The 24,063-nt window shown below is 44.0% G+C and overlaps 1 protein-coding gene across 4 annotated transcripts in view; it reads left to right on the top strand.

Annotated features, from left to right (window-relative positions):
* Positions 1-649: 649 nt before the first annotated feature.
* Positions 650-24,063, top strand: part of CDH8 (cadherin 8) — a 377,915-nt gene continuing 354,501 nt past the window's right edge. Inside the window, exons 1-3 of one of the 4 annotated variants that reach the window (XM_059152872.1) lie at positions 1,174-1,583; positions 17,040-17,134; positions 17,341-17,490. In XM_059152872.1, the coding sequence (XP_059008855.1) occupies positions 17,353-17,490 (138 nt within the window). In that variant the 5' untranslated portion in view covers positions 1,174-1,583; positions 17,040-17,134; positions 17,341-17,352. Of the gene's footprint in view, positions 743-1,171; positions 1,584-17,039; positions 17,491-24,063 lie in introns of those variants that run through there. The other 3 variants (XM_059152871.1, XM_059152873.1, XM_059152869.1) reach the window with 3 other exon arrangements.

Consider the following 24,063-nt stretch of genomic DNA (forward strand, 5'->3'; position numbering starts at 1 on the left):
ATTTGAGCCAGACAGTACAAGCTCTACAGACGTTGCTTCTGGTTCTCTGCACCCTTTCCCCCTCTGTTTCGGCTCTGTCCGCACATAGTAAAACCATTCCCCAGAGCTCACCTCAGGTGCACAGGGCACGGACTAAATCACGGTAGCCTGTGGAGGACAGTTAAACAAAACAAAACCAAAAAAGGATTAGTTCCTCTTATTTTTCACTAATTTTATCAAAGGAAGATCATCCTGGCTGAATATTGCTATGTGTTAGCCTTTACAGGTGAGGCGAAAACAAACCAGGAGCTCCTCATTTATGATCCCTCCTTCCTGTACTGGTTCTACCCAGGATAGCCATTTCTCAAGACCCGTGTGGAGTCCATCAGAGGGCTTGAAGGGGCCACAGACCACAGACAGGGCACCTCTTAGTGGTGGCAGAGGAACTGAAAAAAAAAAAAAAAATGGTGCCTGCGAGCAGATCTGGAGGCCGGGGCACACTGAGAAGACCTAGCAATCGCTCCCTTTATTTCCCAAGCAAGTTCTGCTGTTCTTTTCATGCCTGCTTACTGCGCGCCCTTCCTGGCTGCCCCTGTGCCCTCCTCAGTCCCATTTCCCTGAAGGAGTGGAAGCCAGGGGGTGCCAGCAATGCGCTCCACCCACAAGACCACGGCATGCCACCTCTGAGCCGTAGCCTCTGAGTAGTAGGCAGCGGTCCGCCAAGCACCCCACTCTGTCCGCAAGAGGCTCTTGGAAATACGAGGTAAGCCGCCCACGCGCACCCCTTGGCCCCGCCGCGTCCTCTGCCGCCCACGGAAAAACGGTTGTGGGTCACTGAGACGCTTTTCCAGGCAACGCTAGCCCCAGGGCTCAGGTGAGACTCGGGAGAGGCAGCTGGCGGGTTCCTCCTCCGCGCGCCTCTGATCCGCTGCCAGCTCTCTTCTCCCCGAGCTCGGCCCTCCGCGGGCTGCGCGCACCGCACGGAAGGGCGCATCTTCAGCCGGGGCTCCGGCGGCGGAGACGCGCGGGGCGTGCTCGGGAGCCAGGAGCGAAAAGTTGGGCGCCCACTTGGAGCGGGGAAGCGCGAGCAAGCGCGCGGCAGCCGAGGGGGGAAGGCAGGGAGGGGGCGGGGAGGGGGGGGGAACTGCTTACATGAATTTCCAAGTGGTAGACCTGCCTCTGCGCTCTGCCCAATGAGATCCGTCAGGGGAGGCACCCGGCTCACTTTTCCACATCACTTCACAGTTACATTTGGCAGGCAGGCGGGCTCGCACGCTGGAGCGCTCAGCCCACAATTAGTGGATTTATTCGGAATCTCCTTGCTTCCTCGAATCTCCTCCGCGGTCGCCGGTCTGTGCACAGACGGTCCCGCGCACGCACCCGCTCGCTGCACTTCGGGCTGCGGACAGCCGGAGCCCAGCGCGCCCGACCCGCGTCCCCACACCGAGCCCCGCAGCTCCGAGAGGCATGAACGGAATCCGGAGGCGTCTGCCCAGCGCGCGGGAACCGCTCGGTGCTCGCCGCTCTCGGGAGTCGACCCCGAGCCCCTGCAGCCGTTTGTGAGCCAGGAGGCTTGGCATTCGCCAGCGCGGAGACCCTCGAGAGTAAGTGGTTTCCCCCTGCCCCTCGTTTTCCTCCAAGCGCCGAGGACCCAGAAAGGACCGTTTCCTTTAAGAATCCCCCTACCCCTTCGGACACCTCGCGAGTCTCTAACCACCCCCCCCCCCGCCTCCCCCCTCCCGCCTCCATGGTGGACGCGGGTTCCAAGCCCAGGCGTGGGGGTGAGCTGCGTCTTCTTTCTTGATATGCACAGCTGACGGGGCCACCTCCGGGCTCTGCCTGATGATTTGGCAAACTGCTCCTGACAGGAGATGCTAGGGAGTAGCAAGCAGGCTGTGCCTCTTTAGTTTTCCAGCGGGTCTCCCTCTCTGCGGTCGCCTGGCGATTTCGCCGCCTCGCCAGGCAGGCAGGCGACGCTGCAGCCGCGCGCCTTCACTGCGGGGTCCGTGCGGTGAATGGGAAACACCCGCCGCTGGTCCCGAGGAGGGTGCGAGCCCGAGAGGAAAGGAGGCGAAGGGGCCTGGTTGCCCCTTGGCTGCCTTGGTGTGTATCTCCCGATCCCCGAGGACAGGGAGGGCGACCCCCGCCTGGGGGCTGCGGGCGGCGCGACCCAGCCGCGCGAGCCCCAGCGCGAGGCTTTCCCACAAGTGGCTGCTCCAGCTGGCGAGGCGTGGTGCCCGCTGCAAACTTGCCGGCTCTCGAGCCGCTCCGCGGCTCTGCAGTCGCCGAGACGCTGGCCCGAACCCAGGCAGGACCCCACAGGCGGTGTCTTTTGCGAGCCCGCGAGGCAGCCCTCACCGAGGCGCCCTGAGCCGGGGACTCCGGACCCTCTCTGCCGGCGCCGGCCGAGCGGGCAGCTGCGCCGTCTGGCGTCTCCGCGCTCCCTCTCTGCGAGCACTCGGGGGGTGGGCCGCGCGCTCCCTGCCGGCGGAGAGGGCTCTCGCCCGGCTTCTGCCAGCGCGTAACAGGTTCGTAAGGGACCCACTCCCCTTCTGCCAGGTTCCAAGCGAGGCGGGGAGACGGCGGAAACCTGCCGCCGCCAACGCGGATGCCAACAGGTCCCCACAGTTTTTCCTCCGCTTCCCGTGTCTCCAAGACCAAAGCGTTTCCCACCCAATCTGGTAAAAGCCTTAAAGTTTTGTTCTCGTGGACCCTTCCCCGCAGGCCCTGAGGCGGCGGCTCGTGGAGGGGTAGCCGTTCGCCTCCGCGAGCGGAGATGGCAGCTGTTTGCTTGGGTTGCTCAATGCAAGAAATCAAACAGCATTAATTGTTTATTGTTGCAAACGCGCAACATTAGCCCGTAATGGAAACCCAGGCTGGCAGCTGCTCACTTCAGGTCCAGTTCAAGAACAGAGCTTATAACCAAGCCAGCGCGAGGAAGAAAAGGTCCTTCCTTGCAACTTTACCGCCCCTTCCTGAAGATTCCACAAGAGTTTCCTCTTTAAGAGGCACGATCCGACCATCCCTTAGCGCGCCCGAGCTGCTAATCAGATCAGCCGGCTGCTTGCTTTCACCTGGCTTCACGCTGTTTGCGGGCGGATTGCGGGGAGGCGGGGGCTTCGGAGAAGGTATGCGGGAGCTCTGCCCTCTCGGGTCGGGTGCGGTCGCCGAGCCGAGAGGAGGGACCCGGGGTCGGGTTGGGGCCGTTGTGAAGCGCCTGTCCTCTTCACAGTGCTCCTGACGGCCATCTCAATGGTTAACAACCCTCCCGGGGCTGTCACCTCCGGCTTCATTATGGGAGCTTTTCAACTGGAAAACTATATGTGGGAAAGAGATATTTATGTAAGATTCGAGAGTGGGATTTTCCATCCATTCAACCTCGCCGCTGTACCTCACTGCATGCAAAATGAGCCCTGTCTTTCAGGCTCAACACAACTGAAATTTCTGCCCTGCTGTTGCCTTTCATCAGCTGTGTCCAGTTTTGCAGGCGTTTTTATCTGGGGTGCGCGCGCGCGCGTGTGTGTGTGTGTGTGTGTGTGATGTGTAACACAGAGAGGGAGAGAATTTTACCGAGAGGCCTGATACCTTTGAAGGATGTTCTTTAAGGGCTACATTTTCCCCCCCTCTCAAAGGGAGTTCTCCATAATCATCCTGTCCAGACATGTTTTCCACTTCCTTGAGCTCTGTGGCTGAAAGAAATTCTAGGTCTATCCCTCTTATTAAATAATAATACTCATAATAATAATCTAGAATTCTGCTTTAGCAGATTTGAAGATCCCCATTACATGGTCACTTCATGCTGGAGCTGTTGCATGATTTTAAACCACCTTTGGTATATATATATATATATATATATATTTTTTTTTTTTTTTCCTGGACTCTGAAGAGCGCTTAGACTCTGTTTTCTCTGAAAACAGAGAAGAGCTTCTCCAGCAACTCCAGGGATTGCTTTATTGAGGGCTGCCCAGTGTAGTTCATCTTCTTCATTCCATTTCCCCCCCCACCAGCCAAATGAGTGTCAGGGTATCCTGTGACCATCACAAATGGACCATATATTTTAGAGACGCTGGCTAATGTTCTCTGAAATCTGTGCTGTAATGCTGTCATTTAAACTTTTACTCTTTCTCTCCGGCAACCTGGATCTTGTATTTCCAATTATTATTACTATTATAAATCACTTCTGCTTTATAATCCACAGTCTCCCCAAACTCTCAAGATTTCATTTGGGTAAATCTCTCTATGCAAGCCTCTTACTGTTTTTTCCCCCCTACTGCATTTTTGGTGCCTAGGATGCATTTTTTGAGTTCTTGAAGGCATTACGAGTTTTGCCAAACAATTTTACAGCAGCCCTCTCTAGAATAGCAGCTCCATTTGCTTGCTTTACATATATCAGCTCTAAAGGAAAGGAGGTCTTTAACCAGAAAGTAACTTTATTGGGGCATCATGGAGAACTCCGTCCAGACAATTCATCTAATGCAACCCCTTAGATCAGTACTGGGCACACTTTAGCCAATGGTGGTATGCTCAGTGTAAAAATAAACAACCCATAAAACATACTCAGCAGGATGGAACAGAGCACATGAGGCAACATTTGTAAAGGCTGTTGTTTGAGTGTACTCATGACACAACATTTCCTTGTAAACTGTGCACAAATTTAAGGTCTGATACTCCTGGCTAGCAGGGAATGTCGGATTTTGGAGCAAAGCAGGGAAACTCCAAAGAATGAGGGTATAAGGATTCTATTCAAGAATTTGTACTTTAGGGTTTTGCTCTCCTGGTTCCTCTCCTTGTTCATTGGTGAGGAGAAAGGAATGCTCGCGTAGAGAAAAGTTGGAATCGATACTTCACCAACTGTTCAGAAAACCTCATAAGTAAATTAATGCTTTAAGAAAAAAAAAAATCCTTCCTTCTCCTACTCAAGGTGGCCCACCTCCGGCTTCATCAGCATCCCAATCTGAGCAAATTTTCCATGCAAAACCAGAAGCAATTTTCAGGGATAAAATGACATTCGGTTTATATTCCCCATCACATTTTTCTGGTCCATCAGCAAAGTTTTGTGTTTGACAAATCAAGGAATGGGCATAATCAGAGTAGCCTTTTAATTATGGATGTAGTCGAAAGTCTCAAGACTTTCTTTTGAAAATGTTGTGCTCAGTGATGCTGCTGATGGTGGCTTTAGTCATTTGATATTGCTTACAAAGTTATTCAGAGAAACAGAAAAAAAAGGCACATTTTTTTTTTTTTTTTGGTTTTGTTTTGTTTTCAGCACTGTTGCGTTCACAGCTGATATGGACTAGTTTTGCTTTTCAGTTTAGGAAGAGACTCTTAACTTTGGTGTATTATACAACACCCACAGTGTCAGAATTAAACCACGGCTGGTCTTCATTGCTCTGTATTTTGTGTGGTCCACACTCACCCACAGATATGAACACACATGCACATAGATACAGGACATTTACTTCTACAAAACTTCAAAACGTACCTAGACAACTCACTCATTTAATGAGTCGAGTCTGAGAATTTTATCATGATCCATTTGCCCTTTCGTCTGCCCTGGGTTATTTGATTTTCCCCTCCTGGCTTCTTAAATTTGTACATTGACCAGTGTCTTAAAAAAAAAAAAAATGCGGTGCTGGAATTTTTTTCACCAGAATCCCATAATTTTATATTTGTGAAATAGAACAATATTGTGATGGAACAAGGTTGTCCTCCGAATTGGTGGGCCTTAATTAACCAAAGAGCTATTAGTCTTTTCTCACTTAATTCCCATAGAAAGTTGCGATGAGCAGTATATTTCTGCTGAACTGTTGGTTCTTGCCTCTGGAACCGGCTTCAGATATAACCATGAGGAGAAAATTAGTTGAACCTGGCAACTTCAAAAGGTCAGAAAAGAAATAAGTTCAAGGGATGCCATTCAGCTGCTTCTCCCATGTGCTGCCTCTAGCTAAATCTCCCACACCACTTCATGGCAAAGCAATAGGACCAATACTGTTTCCTTTCTCTGTTGTGTCCTGAGCTTTTATTTCCTGAGTTTTAAATGGCATAGGCTCTTCCTTATCATAAATATCCTCCACCTTCTTGCTTTTAGAAGTCTTGTTATTTTTTAAGTTCTGTTGCTATGTAGAAATATATAGATGTGGTTTTCTAGATCTCTTTGGAAAGCATCATAAAAGAATAACCCTTGGGTTGAGAACCTTCAAACTCCCCTACCCTCTCTGCCAAAGACATGCTAAAATGATGGTTAGTTGAGGCTAAGCCCAGAGTTAGTGCTAAGTATACATTTATTTAACGCGTCGACAGTTAGCAAAGACTGCCCCCTCTCCCTTTACTAGGAGATTTTCACTAAAGGCAGGGGTGGGATAATATCCAAAGTCTGGTATGGTGACTGCCTCGATTTTGTCCCAAGTTGATCTTTAGATAGAACTTTTCTCTTTTTTTAAATCAAGTTTTTCACGTTCCACAAAGCATATTTTTCCTCCCTTGAAGTCACTTGTTAAATGCTATGGGAACATAAAAGCATAATTCAGCTTTGTACAAAGGAGAATGCCTTCAAGACCAGACTTACATCAAGAATGCTATTAAACTGTGCGGGATGCAAGTTGGGTTTTATTGGAGAGAATACTCTAAATTATGGAAGTGTCACATGTGTACTTCCGTGTCCGTACGTAGAAAATAACCGAGGGAAGGACCTTTCTTTCTTTGCTCCTTTTCTCCCTCCTCTTTTGCTGCTCTTTAGTATATTTTACATTTCAGTGGAACAGTTCATGTTAACCTCATGTGAACTGCAAGTCAGAACATCTTAGAAGACAATTCTGTACTCCTCTCTGCCGAGTTATCAGCAGGACTTCTGGCACTCACATGTACACAGACGAAAATAATCTATTATCTGTGGTAAAGTCTTTCTGTGGATGTATTTATTCATATTTTAAGCATGTTGAATATATTGCAAAGGGACAGTACGTGGAATCTTATTCTATAGATGTCATTAAATGAAAATGTTATAGCACATCCATGTTTTATTACATGTTATAATGTAACATTTTTCAGGCATCGCTTCTTTTTAGATGGATTAATGTATAAAATATGATTATTTGTTTCCTGATGTGACACAAATAACATAAGTAGGTGAAGCAGTGGTAGAAATGTCATAAGGGAATGCTTTTCTTACGCATGCAAATTCATCTCCAGAATTTGATATAAAGATTACAAGGACACATTCTCCTTATTTCTCTATGGCTATTTCAGCTTGACAAACAATTTAATTTTCTCTGTTCAAGTATTTCCTTCTTCATATTGGGGATGCTCAAAAATATGAAAAAGTTAATTTGTACCTATTTTGATTAGAATGGTAACACATATTTGTGTTTGTCTTATTTTTGAATTTCACTAAAATGTAGTGGGTGAAGATGATATACCTAGTATACTATGTAGGAGAGTATACTGAAGGTAGTACACTTAGAATCCATATAAGCACTTTGATTAATTTCAGGACCTAAGCATTCTACATTATATCTCAGTATTATTTTTGTCAAATGATTGCTGGTACCCATTCCATCATCTGTGTCCATAGTTCATGGTAATAGTGTCAGTGGGTGGTTTTTAAGCTATAAAGTCTTTTAAACATGGAAGGATGGCCATAAGGTGCGCTCATAAGGGTGGTTCCCACACGGTATAATCTAATTGACAGAATCTTGACTTATTATGCTGGGATACTTGGCTGCATTTCAGGTTCAGTATTACAGACTCTATAGTCTTGGTTATGTGATATAACTGATTTTAACCATTTCCCCATTATGTAAGCGAAGGGAGAGCTTGTGATTTTTAGCCATCATCAGTCATGCCAACATTTACTGAAATAAATGGAAAACATTTGTTGAATACTTTTGGGAGAAGACACTATCTGAACCTAGTCTCTGCTCAGCATTATCTTCACTCAGCAAATTTCTGAATAGTGTTCAGAAATCATTTTGGCCTCACCTTTGAGTTAGTAGGGACTCCCCACTTGGGCCATTTTCCTAAGAAGGTAGATGATTATGAAATGCAACAGAATTTTTTTTTTTTTTTTTGTAAAAGTACCTGGTCAATGAAATGTTTGCCATGGAGTGGTTAAAATTGGGTCGTAGTGGAATTATACAATACGATGTAGCAGCCTGTGCTTTTCACTGAGTATTTATCAAGTGAATAGGTTCCATGTGAATGTTTAATGCTTGTGTGTTGTCCTCTCAGCAGAAAATAGTGAAAGACAATGCCCTGTGTTCAATGAAAAGAGCAGACATGGTTGGCTCTTGGGAAAGGGATAAAAATACTGCTCTTTAGAAGCTTAATAGATCTATGAAGTAACTAATTGTGTGTTAGCTGTGGGTAGGAAAAACTATTTGTAAAATGTTTAATTCATATCCAACATGGTTCCTTTCTCTCTCTCTCTCTCTTTAAAGAAGAATGGGAAATTCTTTTATTTGCTTGTCTCAATAGAATGCTGGGATTTCCCCCAGTGATATTCACAGCAAAAAATTGAAATGAAGTATTTAAGTAAATCGAGTCTTTGTAAAGCACATGGAGTATTCAATAAATGGTGGCTATTACTGGACATTGATAGAGCTTTATATGCTTTAGTTTTTCCACAGTCCCTCAAGTTAGAGAGTATGAAACCCAGAGCATCAGTTCCCTCATCAGCCGCAATTGAGATCCATTTCCCCATATCTTATGAATTAAAGGACAGTGATTCAGGGGCGCCTGGGTGGCTAAGTCGTTAAGGATCTGCCTTCCGCTCAAGTCATGATCTCAGGGTCCTGGGATCGAGCCCCACATTGGGCTCCCTGCTTAGCAGTAAGCTTGCTTCTCCCTCTCCCTCTGCTTCTCCCCCTGCTTGTATTTTGTATTCCCCCTCTTGCTGTCTCTGTCGAATAAATAAAATCTTAAAAACAAAGAACAAAAAACAGGGATTCAAACTACTTTTGACTCCACACTCAATGTTTTCAACCACTGTGTCATGGAGCTTCCCTTGTTCAGCTCTCTTACTAATCGACAAGGGTAAGGTTCATTTCTGTTGGTTACTGTGATTTAAAGCATTTTGGTTCACAACCTTGGGTGTGCCCAGAATGAACTCTGAAACTGGCCTCTGTACACAAAGGGCAAGGAGTGACCAAAGAAAGCAGAACAGTCCCGACTGGTAGGTGGCAGTTCTAATACGCAAGGGAACTCACATATGAGGCTTTCTCTCAGGTTGTTGCAAGATGAGTGGAGCTCCCTGCTAGATTCATAAGATTTTATTTATTTTTTAAAGATTTTATTTGTTCATTTGACAGGAAGAGAGAGAGAAAAGCACAAACTGGGAGAGAGGCAGAGGGAGAGGGAGACGCAGACACCCTCCTGAGCAGGGAGCCTGACATGGGGCTTGATATCAGAACCTGGGGTCATGACCTGGACTGAAGGCAGATGCTTAACCAACTGAGCCACCCAGGTGCCCCGAATCTTAAGATATTATATAGCGATCTCCATGGGGTTTAGTCATGTGTTCAGTCCAGGTGGTCTCAACAATAACTTATGTCCTCAACGCTGAGTTCTTGAAGTGACTCCAGGGAGGGAACAGTGGGTAGCATTTAGTTCCAAGGACAGGGGAGTAGATAAGAAGACTTTGAACCCCAGGGCCAGCTCTCTGATCCATTGGTGGTCACATCCTCATGATGCCCTCTTCCAACAAAGGGCAAGCCCATTGTTTTCACTCCTTAGGTCTCTGACTGTTAAGTTTTGAACAGATGATTTAAAGGCAGCAAAGGATGTGTCTTTCAAATGGAGAAGAAGGGATTTAGATTGGTCCTGAAAAATCACTTCGTGGCATTAGTGTGTCTTTAACCAACAAGGGACTTTAATCAACAATCATGGGACTTCTGTTCATCTTTTGAGACGATCTCAATCCAGTTCTGCCTTAAGAGAGTCTGACAGAAAAGAATCCTATCTTCAACAACTTAACTTCATGATTTCAAGAAAGTTTTTATGAATTAGGGCCGGGGTCTATAACGCTAGAAAAGTGGCTTTATCGTGACCTTGTTTTAGTCACAGACCTGGTCATCCCAAGCTGAAATTTCTATAACAAATAGATCAGCTTCTAAGTTGAGAACAAGTTCTGACCCTTTGAAAAGGAGACAGCATTTATTTTGCAAGGGTAACCAATAATTGTGAAACTTTAAAGAGGAAGAGTAGCGTGTCAGTAACAGAGTAGAATTAATTTGGCGGGTATTCTGGGTGGCAAAATAAGCAAATGATATATGCTTTTGGATAGATAAATATCAGGATTAAGGATATGGTATGATACCAAGGGAAAATGACTAGAGGGCTGTGGCTGATGGGGAGATGAATACAGATAAACAACAAATCTAGAATCCTACTCTGTCTGCCAAGGGAATCTGCTCAGGGAATTCTGAAGGCTTTAGAAAAGAGAATTCTCTTGAATTGTATTTGGACACATGCAAGACTCATCCCTCTCTAAAACCCAAATATATCCCTGCCTGTTCTGTTCTCGTCATCCAGAGCTTGGCTTGAATTGCCTGGGCCACACACTGAATCGGGTAGCCGTCTGTGTTTCTGAAACACCACTTTGAATTCAGTGTGCATTTACCTGTTTTGAAGCAGCCTTCTAATGGTTCTAAATTCAAGGTCAGAAACATTTTTAATAGAAACTCTCTGGTCCTGTGTGTCATTTTTGCTTCTGTGAAATATTGTGGCCGCTAAGCTCAGTGGATAATAAAAGCATAATTTCCTGTCAACCACAATAATCTGCTGGATTGAATCCTAAAGTGTCTGTAAAAGCCCATTTTTATTTTTGACTTCACCTATCAGCGTGTGGCTTACCATTTGGAACTTTAATCTACGTTATTTACAAAATCGATGTTGCGATGTATTTTTTTGCATAATAACTTAACATATCTGAGCACTGAGCTAGTTCACCTTAAAAAAATGTTGGGGTCAGCAGAGTAAGATCCAGGCTGTAATTAGAACTATCTCTAAAGTGCGTGTATGAATGAAAAGGCAGATTGCAAGTCTCTTACCCAAGAGAAGGTATTTTCTTAGGGGGAAAAGTCTAAAGACTTTTTTACTTGTAAGAATTCCAGAGAGGCTGTAAAATCTCTTCATCTCACTATCTGGGTGTAAATCAATGCAGCAACATTATAATGAAGTGGATTGCTTGGCCAGACATACATACTGTGGTTGGAAAATCTAAAAATAAATTGATTTTTTTTTTACCCAAGCTTTACAACCTTGCTCAATTTTTTCTTCCTTGCGTAGAGTTAAGCAGTTTATGTATGTAGTTACTGTTCACAATGTTTATTAATTCTGATAACAGGGACATAACATTTGGTTGCATCTCAGGAATTCCTATAAAGCTATTTTCTGATCACCAAAGAGGACGTAAGCTTTGCCTATGGCGCGGTGCAAGCAGTATGAATAGTATGGTTCTAACTGGCACAGCAGAATCTCGTTTTTCTCCAGGGGGACTCTCCAAGGCATCCTTTGCTGACATGAAGGCCAAGTCTCACCACCCCCTGATAGCGTGTATGTGTGTGGGAACAGTCCAGTTAGTGAGACAGTTTCACCAATCTATATGCATAGAGTTTGTACAGGGGAGGGGCGCCTGGGTGGCTCAGTGGGTTAAAGCCTCTGCCTCCGGCTCAGGTCATGATCCCAAGGTCCTGGGATGGAGCCCCACATCAGACTCTCTGCTCAGCGGGGAGCCTGCTTCCTCCTCTCTCTCTCTCAATCAATCTCTGCCTGCCCCTCCCCCCGCCGCCTACTTGTGATTTCTGTCTGTCAAATAAATAAGTAAAATCTTAAAAAAAAAAAATGTTTGTACAGGGGTGTGTGTTCTGGGGGTGTTATGACATCATGCAAAATCCTTTCTACTCATTCACACCACTAGGGCAAGGGTTCTTAAAGTCTGATGTATGTGTGTCCTCCTCTGTCACAGGGATGGTCAGCAGTGCTTGGGTGTGGAGGAAATGACTTGGTACCACACCAGTAAATCCTTTGTTATTTTAAGGAAAAGGTCAGAGTTGGGAAGTGATCTTATTTGCTCAAACCCCAGGCTTCTCAAACTGTGTTTCTCAAACCCACAGTATCTGCCCTCACAGGAGACAGGATTAGCAATACAAAGTCACCTGCCTCACCCTGGATTTACTGGGTCATAATCTGTGTTTTAGCAAATCGCCAAGTGATTTGTATGCATATTATGGTTTCAGAAGCACCCCCGGGGCGGTGGGGAGCCAAGGAAGGGACTCTTATGAGGGTTACCGGAGCTGATTGTTCAAGTTTCAGGAACTGCCAGAACTTGTTAGTGGCCACAGTGAGAGCTTAAAATTGGAGGAAGTATTTACATTATGGAAATGGAAAATCAAGGATTCTTTTTTTTCTTTCTGAGAGCCACTTAAATATTTAACAGCATACCCTTGTGTCTAACTGTTGCTGGCCTTCCCTTTTAACAGAGAAATGACCTCGGGCTTTGATAGTATTTAGTTAAGTGCAAATAAAACATTATTTAAAATAATAATCTCTCTGTGCTTTAGTTTGTGTATCCCTAAAATGGGAATGACGATAATAAAGTAATAATATTTACATTATGGTTATTTTGAAGAGGAGGTATAGAAACATGCATAGCTGTGTGTATTCATATAATGTGTGTGTATATGAATATGCATTCATATAATGTATATAATGAATATATACATACATGTATGTGTATATTTATACACAACTATATGTGTGTGTGTGTGTATATACACATATACACACACACACACATATATACATACACACATATACACACACACACACATATATATAGTCTTTCCTGGTGATTTGCCATAGACCTACATATGTATGTGTGTGAGTTGACGATTTAATATTATCCAAACACTTCCTAAGTGTTCAACAGTGAACACTGTGGTTCAGTGAACACTGAACCTACCACCTGATTCTGGTAGGTTCATGACATCTTTTTTTAACAAACAATATTGGTTTTCCATTTTAAAATAGATACTAAAAAAATAACTAGGGCTGTTTCAATAAAATTCAAGTAATAGTACAAGTGACTTAAGAATTTGGCAAAGTCTGGGGGCACCTGGGTGGCTCAGTGGGTTAAGCCTCTGTCTTCGGCTCAGGTCCTGGGATTGAGCCCAGCCTCGATTGTTGGGTTGTTGGTCTCTCTCTGCACAGTGGGGAGTCTGCTTACCCCCCCCCCCAACGGCCTGCCTCTCTGCCTAGTTGTGATCTCTCTCTATCAAATAAATAAATAAATAAATAAATAATATTTATATTTAAAAAAAATTGGCAAAGTCTGGGGGGTGGGTATTGGAGGGCACTAGAAATTCTGTGTTGGGGAGGGTGGTGGAAATGATCAGTATGGATGAAGAAAGGTTTCCGTAGAGTAGGGATAACTTCTTCCCAGAGTTCTGTCACCATCTGCAGTACACTGACCAAATCATTCCTACTTTCTCTGAAAAATGTAGAGTTGGATTAGATTATCACTCATTTGTCTCCCCTACCCTGTCCATGGGATGGTACATATTTCTCTTCCCCCATGTCTTAGAGAAATCAAACATGCTCTTCTTGTCATAAAGAACTGGCAGAAAAGAGGGTACCCTAATTGACAGGTACTCTGGAAACCATGAGTAGTTACGCATTCGGTGGGTAGTGAGCAGATGCTTAGAAGATGTAGCAAGTAATGCTGAGGTCCTGGATTAATTGGTGGTCTTATGTCTTGTTCATTGCTTGACCTAAATGCCCTTTCACACCTACCTGCTCCCCAGTTGGGTCATTCTTCCTCAACATTCTGATGCCTCTTCCTCCAGGAAGCCTTCTTTAATGCTGCCAAGATGAGTGGCATACCTATCAGTGTGTATTTTCCTAACCCTTCTCAGGTTAGGAAAATTATTATTTATTTCAGTAAATATTGTTTCTGTTTCTTAGTCTGTACCCATTAGCCTCTTCGTTTCCTGAAGAGAAGAGCATTGGCCTGTTTGACCCTCTCTAGTCCCTGACAGTCATTATACACGCATCAAATACTTATATAATGAGAGAAGGGGTTATGTTAAGAAAGAATTTTTTAAAATAATTTTTAATTTTTTTTTTAATAAAGAAAGAGAATTTTAAAGTTAGATTACCTAGGGTCAAGTAATGGTCTGCTCCTTCCTGGAGGTGGGTTTTTTGGGGGGGTGGGGGAGGGCAAGTCCTTTAATACTTCCGTGCCTCAGTTTTGAACAAAACAGTGTGAGGCACAGTAAGCTTTATCTAACTGTAAGATATTGTGTTAATGGGTACTATTTTTGGCTATGCATATATTCCTTTATTAATACATCCTTTCTAACTAACAAAGCTATTGTATACAATTATTTATATAATTGGGCTTTTATGACTTTTCACCTGATTCTGGTAGGTTCATGTCACATTCTGTCCTGGGTGCCCCTTTGGTGGCTTCTATCAAGGAAGTGTCTATTATATGTTTAAAATGGGATTAGGTTTTCTTATCCCAGAATCATTAACAACAGAGCAGATGCCTGAATATACTTTCACAGTATTTGGCACAATTTAAAAATAACTGTACATTCTAGCCTTTCCTAATTGCTTTAACAAGATTACCTCTTTTCACCCTCAAAATAAACCAGTTAGGTATTATTATAGTTGTTGCTGTTATTGTTGGTGGTTGTCCCCCAGATATGAAACTGGTAAGTGCAGTTCTTTAACTACAACTCCATCCCCAGGCAGGCTGATGCTGGAGGAAACTCACAAACCGCTTAGGCTTCTTGTCTTTGTAGCCCTTGGTCCGAGAGAAGGGCATGAGTGGCTTTTGAGCATTCAGGGATGGCCTTCATGCAGAAGGTGAATTTGGAGAGACTCTGTGCCCTTTTTCTTGAGAAATGTATAGACTGAGGCTACGTGGACAGGATCAGTCTCCCCTTCCTCCCCAGCCCCACCGATACCCTCCCACCTCTCACCTTCTGGAAGGTTTTGAGTGCCCTGTGTCACTCCTCCTGTAGAGGTCACACAGCTGAACCCTCTGCTCTTTCATTTGACTTTTTTTTTTTTTTTTTTTTTACCAAAGTCTCCCAGGGTCAGGGACCACATCAATAGCACCTTCATGGCCTCCCTTAAAAAACAATCACAGGAACCCCAGTTCAGTGAGGGCTTTCCGTGGGTTCCTGCTGCTTTGTAAGACGGTTGATTCTGACTCACTCTCCTGCCTGGAGGAATTATTACTGCCATTTTGCAGTAGAGAAGACTGAAGCTCATAGAACTTGAGTATTCCATCCGCCATGACAGAGACGGCAAGTGCGGGGAGCTAGAGTTCAAACCCAGGCTTCTCTGCCTCCCCAGCGGAGTCAGGAGCCTACAACGGTGCTCCCCAGCAGTACCCCAGGCGCATGTCTAGGAGAGGGCAGGGTAACCGATGCCCGTGCGGTCGATGCTGGTTAAATAAATAAGCGGTTTGGCAATTCAGAAAGATACTAATACTTGGAGGTAGTTTTATTGAGAACTTTGACATTTTGTTTTAAATCTGAAGCCTGCAAAGGTCTGCTCTCAACGCTGGCACAGAGAGGCAGTCTTGGTGGAAATCTGCTTTCCAGGAAAGCTGGTCTTCCCTTGGTGTGCTGCAGTTCCAGGGAAGTAGAAGACATTGGTCTTGGGCTCTTGTTTTCCCTGAGCTGGTTTCCTATGGAAAGCTTTTCTTCTCTTCAGTCTACAAAACAAGTGCTATCTGCACTTGTTCCCCTAGGCACTCATCAGGGTGGGGCTCCTTGAGCTAAACAGTCCTGGAGTGGGAGCTGGGCCCCAGCAAAAGGTGACCAGCCGGTGATTCCTCTGGTCATCTTGTTCCATCAGATACAGCCTGTGTTTGCAGCAGAATGCGAGTCTGCCATTTCAGCTGGCTTCACGAAGGCCACTCACTGGCCCAGCCACTGTTAATGACTTTCTCGCTTTCCCATTCTGAGCCAGAATGGAACCAGGGACCTCGGGGTGAAAGGTTCCGTACCCCATTACGAATTCCCTGAGCCAAACCGATCCCGATGGTGTCTTGAGGAATTATTTTCCCATTTAATCTAATTCAGCAAGGCTTCTCTCCGGGATCTGCAGTGAACATTATTTCTTTAAAAATGATTTTTTTTGAGAGGGAAGAAACACATTTCGCCATGCTGAAGGTAAGCAAAAAAATGTATTTGACACCTCAGGTAATGGGGAATTTTTTGCCCATCCCTTTCAGAATCCCCTCAATTGAAAATTGTATTTTTACCATATTTCATTCCCAAAGGAGCTTTTCATAATTTAAATCTCCTGTCCAACTGTACATTTAGAATGGGAGCCCTGACACCGTCCTGATTACAGCATACATGCCGGACATTACAGAATTTCTCTCTGGGAACATTCTAATTTTATTCACTCATTATTAGCATCCTGGCAGAGAATTGCAGTCTGCACCCTGAACGGGACCGTCCCTTCTGATGCCCTGTGGCAGCTAAGACTGTAAAAATGGGAAATTTCCTTTCCCATTCTCATGTGTAAATTAAAAAAAAAAAATTGCCCATTAGAGGCTAGTTTCTTCATACAGCTCAGCATAGAATGAACGAGAACTAACCTTTAAATCAGCAGAGAGAGAGAGGGAAGAAGGGAGGAAGGAAGAAAGGAAGGAGCATGCAGTCTCTTCTATGTACTATGTTGCACATGCCCCAACTTGCATTATTTAAAAAAAAAAAAAAAAAAAAAAGCGAGGGTTGGTGAGAGACAAGGAGTGAAGGAAGAGAGGGAAGGGGCGTGGGAGGAAGGGAAAAAACTTCTGTTGCTTATGTAGTTTGTGGTAAGTGACATAGATACATAATAGATACAAAATAAATACTAACATCTTAAAAAAAAATAAGAGGATCTATTCCTTCTGACTCCTCAGATCCCCGTTCTTAAGCTCCAAGAGTTTGGGAAATGTCTGCTGTGGTCCATTTAGGTGCTTTTTAAAAGGCGGTGATTGTGTTCGAAGACCTGTTGCCCTGGACCTTGAGCTCTTTCTTTCTTTGTTTCCGCAGGCAGTTTCAAGGAAGAGGAACGCCAATGGATGGTCGTCTTAGAAGAGCGGCTTAGACGATGTCTGTTTCCTGTGCTATAAACACGTGGCAGAGCTGTAAGTAAATGGTCCACACTGCATGATGAATTGGATGGCTGCAGACCGGAGGCAAAAAAAGTAATTGTCTCATTTTCGTGGTGATTTGCTTAACTGGTGGGACCATGCCAGAACGGCTAGCGGAAATGCTCTTGGATCTCTGGACTCCACTAATAATATTATGGATTACTCTTCCCCCTTGCATTTACATGGCTCCGATGAATCAGTCTCAAGTTTTAATGGGTGGATCCCCTTTGGAACTAAACAGGCTGACTGAAGAACAGCGGATTTTGAACCGCTCCAAGAGAGGCTGGGTTTGGAATCAAATGTTTGTCCTGGAAGAGTTTTCTGGACCTGAACCGATTCTCGTTGGCCGGGTAAGCTAAGCTTTTCAGATCCCACTTTCAGGATCTGTTTCTCCTCTTTAGATCCTGAACATCAGACTCGTCAGGATGGTTGGCACACTTAGCTGTAGTTCTTTAGGCCAGATGGTTAGTTACCTATCGGTTTCCTCAGGAGCATGGATAATCCCAGCATAACAGTTTTAAATGTGCACAGACTGCTCTTCTGGTGAAGGCTGGTCTCCCCCACCCCTTCCACCCCAGGGGGTATAGGAATACCCGTGGAGTGCACATGCATATACGCTTCTCTCTCTCATTTTGTACAAGAAGTCTGCACGCCGAACTTTTTCCCTAGCTTAAGTGTTTGGAAGAGGTGTACTTTTTGCTCAGTTTGAATTTGTACGATCTCAATTCCTAAGGTGTTACTCATTTGGTTTGGTTTTGAGGCACGTCTCTCTAGTTGCAGGTAGCTTTTTCTCCTTTTTTGTTTCAGTTTTGTGGTGGGTTTGTTGTTTCCGTCATTAACCGAGCGAGGATGGTAGAAAGGGAAATTCCTGGTGGATGGTTCACAGTGCTTTGTGCTGTAATTCAGTAAAATTTGCTAGAGGAAACTAGTTCATTCATTGTCAGATGGGATCAAATGTACACAATCAGAATTTCAGACAGTGTCGTGCGTACCTTGTGTCTGCAGGTGGATTTCCATTTGTTTTGTTGTTGTTGGCAGGTTAGACAAATGTTCCTTGTGTAGATAAGTGTTTTCCAGAATGACACCGCTGCTTATTGAAGACGATACATGTTTTTCCCTCAGAAATGTTCATAGGCGTAACACATGGTCATCATAGGTAGAATTCCAATTATAAGCCTGCCAATGGTTGATTTTCCTAAGTCAGATTAAGAAGTGAAACATGCCCAACAGTATTCATTTCCCAAAAGCAGTGATTAAGAAGAAAATAGAATGAGAATGAATATTCATCTTTAAGACCCAGGTTAACTCTTTGTGTTTTCCTGGGAACTTCTGAGTGCATTTCTGCTTCTGCCTCATTGTCTGGCAAAGCGAATTGAGAGTCTCCAAAGATTATGTTTTCTCATTTTATATAGTTTGTCTACTTGGACAAAAGAAACCTGGAGGAGGAGATAGGATGAATCACTCAATATTTATGAAGCCCTTTCTATGTGTCTTACATTCTTTTAGGCACACGGGAGTGTATCAGTGAACAAATCCATGATCTCTGCCTTCAAGGGGCTCACACTCTGGCCAGTGTGGAGTGTGTATTAGGTATTGGCCACTAATATAAGAGCACTTTATGGGCACAATCTTATTTGATTCTAACAATAGCTTTCCACCCATTTCCGTGCATATAAATGTATGTAATGTCTCTTTCTCTCTACACACACACACACACACACACACACGCACAAACAATATGTAATACATCTACACACCTTTTTTTTTCAAATGTCTAAAATATAAACATCTCTGAAAGGTTTTTTTTTTTTTTTTGTATGCCTGTTACGAACTCAGGTAGCAGAACTGACTTGAGGCTGTTTATAGTTATGAAGCATCTCATTACTGTGACTGTTGATGTACTCCTTGGGGGAAATGTTAATGTGCTTGACCACAGGGTGCTACCCAGACTCTACTCATGGTGCCACTTTCCATACAGTTTATGTGCCTTCATATGTTTCGAAATGTGAAAACTTCTGAATTTCCAGACACGCCTGGCCCAGTGGACTTTGAATATGGGCTTCTTGACCAGCATTATGTTTTTTTGTTTGTTTTGTAAATACAGAAACTGGGACCTAGAAGGTTTAATAAAACAATGTCATTGAAATTGGAAAAAATTCTGAGCTTGGATCAAGTTGGGGATTTCCAAGGCCATAATTTTACCCACCATAGCCTATCACATTTTAGTAACTAGCTGCCAAGTGTTTAAACCATCATTTGCACTTTAGAGTTGTTGAATAGAGGGTTGCCTGGCTAGCTCCGTCAGTGGAACAAGCAACTTTTGATCTCGGGGTTGTGAGTTTAAGCCCCATGTCAGATGTATAGATTATTTAAAATCTTTAAAAAAAAAACAATAAACAATAAAATCTTTAATCTTTTTTTTTTTTTTTTAAAGGAGTTACTGAATATGGAGTGCAGAGTCCATAAAGTCCTATTTCCTGGGTGTTTAGAACTTTAGCCTGCCCTCAGGCAAGTCATTTTTCTGCCATAGGCAGTTCTGAGTCTACAAGCATGTGCATCTGTGTGTAATTGGTGAATATTTTTTCACCATGTGTATTAGTTATTTCTTTATGGAAGTACCAGTGTGATAGTATTTTATATAATATAAATAACCGAACATGCAATGCCCAGGAGAACTTTCCATACTTGTCTGAATAGGAAAAGTAATTAAATTGGGGCTTGTTCTGGATTCATAGGAGCCTGATGACTAACTTGAACTCCTTCTTTAAATTAAGTAATAGAGATAAAAGCAAACAGCCAGGCATTCAACATCGATCTGTGACTTCGTAATATTCGAGCAATTCCTTTTCCTTTGAATCACAGAAATGTCAGTAGTGAACCCGAAGATTTTGGAATGGCCAAAATGCTCCTGAGTCTTTATGACTGTTTTTATGAATTAGCTCTTTCTCCTTCCTTTACCCCGGCCAGTTCTCAAACAATTGTTAAATCAGAGTTAGACTTATTTCCTGAAGACATTGTCGCAAGCATTTCCAATCATACGTATTTCCCCTTAAAGAACAATGCTCCCCCCAATACTGTAACTTAGCCTTTGAGGCTCTTGGGTGGTAGCGAGGCCCAACCAAACTACATTTCAGGTGACTGCGTCAGCTTATAAGTCAGGCTGAGCGTCGGGAAGATCTGTATCCAGGTGCCCGCCAGTGCTCTGCGGTGTTTTATCTCCATGCACACCCTTCCACATCCAGCTTGAAACTACTTCATTGCTGAGTTTCTCCCTAGGAACTGGCTCTGGAGCATTAGTTACTTAGGAGCATCCTCACTCTTTAAAAGACCCTCCTGGGGGTGCCTGGATGGCTCAGTGGGTTAAAGCCTCTGCCTTCAGCTCAGGTCATGTGAGGGTCCAGGGATTGAGCCCTATATCGGGCTCTCTGCTCAGCGGGGAGCCTGCTTTCTCCTCTCTGTCTCTGCCTGCCTCTCTGCCTACTTGTGATCTCTATCTGTCAAATGAATAAACAAAATCTTTAAAAAAAAATAAAAAAGAAAGAAAGAAAGACCCTCCTGTGAGTCAGGATGACGGGGGGCCTCCACGATGCAGGCTGAGGTCATGCTCAAGGGCAGAGCCAGTTTTGGAGTGATTGGGTTTTCAGAGCTTCACACACAACCTCACATTGTCCGTTGTGTGTTTTTACTGTATTGCTAGACAGTTGGTGCAGAGAAAGAACAAGCCCTCAAACATGCGCTCTCCAGAAGTCTGAACTTTGGCTCTGCCACTTTCTGAGTGTTAGCTCTGGAGTAGTTACTAAAAATCTTCAAAGGCTTTCCAAATAAATAAAGTATGTAAGAGTCAATAAAATCATGTCCGCATAGTCTCTACACATAGTAGTTGTAGCCATATATATATATATATATGATTTATTATTTTAGAGGGGAAGGGCAGAGGGAGAGAGAGCTAAGCAGACTCCATACTGAGCACAGAGCCCCATGTAAGGCGTGATCCCAGGACCCTGGGGTCATGACCTGAGGTGGAATCAAGAGTTGGATGCTTAACTGACTGAGCCACCCAGACGCCCCCATAATTGTATTCTTAATTGTACGTGTTTGTAGTTGAAATGGTGGACAGACAGACAGTTACATCACCAGGTGAGCACAAGACATTGAGAGCCCAAAGAAGAATCCTTTCAGTTATCTCAGGTGGATTTATTTTACTTATTTATTTTAAATGCTTTTTTTTTTTTTTAAAAAGGTTTTATTTATTTATTGTCAGAGGGAGAAAGAGAGAGAGAGAGAGAGAAAGAGAGAGAGAGCACAGGCAGACAGAGGCAGAGGGAGAATCAGGCTCCCCGCCAAGCAAGGATCCCAATGTGGGACTCGATCCCAGGACGCTGGGATCCCAGGACGCTGGGATCATGACCTGAGCCACAGGCAGCCTCTTAACCAACTGGGTCACCCAGGCGCCCCATCCCAGGTGGATTTAGGTAGAGGTGATATTTAGGTGTGTTTGGCAGGATGAAGGATGACTTGTCACTTAGGCTGAGATGGGGTTACTTAGATATCTTAGTTGGGCAGAAGGTTTATGCTATGTCATGGGGATAGGGCAGGACTACTGAGGGTCCCCTAGTTAGAAGCAACACAGCTATATATTGTTGAATTAAAATGAGGTTGAAAGTCATAGTCCCAGAGAAGCATTCCCTGTCCCTTTCTGTCTAAAAAATACCTGTCCTCTCTCTAATATTTCATATCCTTTGTGCTTTATTTTTTCTTCTTCCTGAAGATCATTGTCTCACATATTTTACACATATTCTACCTTTGCCTGGTTTATGATTTGGCTCCCACTACAAAGCTCTACAAAGAAAAATGATTTTTGTTTCCTTTGTTTCCCACTATATATCCCCAGAACCTAGAACGCTGCCTACATGTAGGAAGTGCTCAGTAAATATTCTGCATGAATAAATGAATGAAGAGTTCCTTTATAGTTCACCTAAATAATGGGAGAATTGGCCAAAAAGTAGTATAAACCCAGTAAGATTTAATACAAGTGGCAATTTTCAGTAAAGGAGACCTTACATTATGTTCATGTTCCCCTTTCATATCAGTATTTTCTATACCAGCTAGGTAGTTTAAACATTGTTGCTAGTCCTGTCTATGGCCATACCACCCTGAAGGCACCCAATCTTGTCTGATCTGGAAAGCTAAGCAGGGTGGGGCCTGGTTAGTACTTGGATGGGAAACATTGTTGCTAGTCGTTCTTGGGGCTCCTGGTTGGCTCAGTTGGTTAAGTATCTGACTCTTGGTTTTGGCTCAGATCATGATCTCATGGGTCCTGAGACTGAGTCCCACTCTGTGGGCACTGTGGGGGAGTCAGCTTTAAGATGGTCTCCCTCTGCCCCTCCCCCCACTCATGTGAGCTGTTGCTGTTAAATAAATAAACCTTTAAAAACAAATCAAAGTCTTTCTTTGAGTTAATGATAAAGGAAAGTTGTTACAACAACTCTTTCTGAGCAGACTGCCTGATCCTGGCTGCAGAGGCTGTGCGCCCTCCCAGTGGCGTGAGGCCGAGCAGATGTGATCCCACCGTATTCTAATCCATCTGTGCACTTAGGCTTGTGTTTATGGTACAAGGTACATCAGAACTCTTCTCTCTGAATTTCTGAGAAACACATATTAGCCAAAGAGACTCCACTCCTGATACTATTTCTTTGTGGAACAACTGGGTCAGAGCCTGTTCTGCACATAAATAAATACTAAGCATTCTGCATTGCTCAAGACCTCCAGCTTTGACTTCCTCTGCCAATTCCAACACAGAATAGGGTAGTACATGGGACCCTGCATCCTATATGCTTATGTGTTCTTATCTTAGAAAAGAGACAAAGGGAAACAAACAAACAAACCCATGATGGCTTTCACAAATCTTGCAACTAAGACCAAAAAAAAAAAAAAAAATTATATCCTTTGGATGTAATGCCCATGAGGCAAACAGTTTGATGGGAGCTCTGTGTTGTGGGTCCCAAGGGTGGTCGATTGAGTCATTCTACAAATGTGTATTTTATTGAGCACATACTATCTCCTAAGCATTGTAGCTAGTCGATTCTCCGCTCTGAGCAAATACAAATCCACATGGAAGTAATGAGGTACTGCAGGGAGACAGACATTAGGAAGAGAGTCCTGAAAACAAAGTCACTTTAAAACAGAGATCAGTCCTGCGAAGTAAAGGAATCTGATTCTGTGGAAGCACGTGGACGGGAAGCTGGTCTGTTCTATGGGATGTAGAGTCTCCCCTAAGGAAATAGTCTGTGAACTGAGACGCTGGAACCGGAGAAGCAGAGTGCAAGGATGAAAAGAGACAGCATTCCAGCAGAGGCGGCAGCCTGTTCAAGACTGTTGTAAGAGCTGAGGAGAGGGTCAGGGTAACTGAGACAGAGAACTAAGGTTGGAATCTTTGAAATGTGGCACAAAGATGGGCAGGATCTCTTGGAGAGCTGACTTCTTTCTTTTTCACCTTTGCTATGAAACAGCTGGAAGAGTACGTCACCTGGCCTTTCTTGGGCAGTTTCCTCACTTGTAATGGGATAGTGGATTATGAAATTATATTTAAGATACTAATCCCTATGGAACAGGAAAAGAAAGCAATATAAGAAAAACGAGTGTAGCATCTATTGATTTTTCTGCCCAGGTTCCTTTAGCTCTTGTTCTGTGCTCTGTGAACCTCAGTTCCTCTTATTGCTTTATTTTGGGAAAAACCAGTTTGCTCTCCAGGTGGTCAGAGATCTAGCCTAAATCCTCTCTCTTACATAAACTCCTCTGCTCTCTTTCCTCCCTTTTCCCCTCCTACCTGGGCTTCTGAGCAGTGCCTTATTTGGATATAACTCTACTGCTGGTGATGCCATATCTATTTATAATTCTCTCCCTCCAAGGCATTGACTCATTTT

Source organism: Mustela lutreola, chromosome 16 (assembly GCF_030435805.1).
Source record: "Mustela lutreola isolate mMusLut2 chromosome 16, mMusLut2.pri, whole genome shotgun sequence".
Classification (NCBI taxonomy): domain Eukaryota; kingdom Metazoa; phylum Chordata; class Mammalia; order Carnivora; family Mustelidae; genus Mustela; species Mustela lutreola.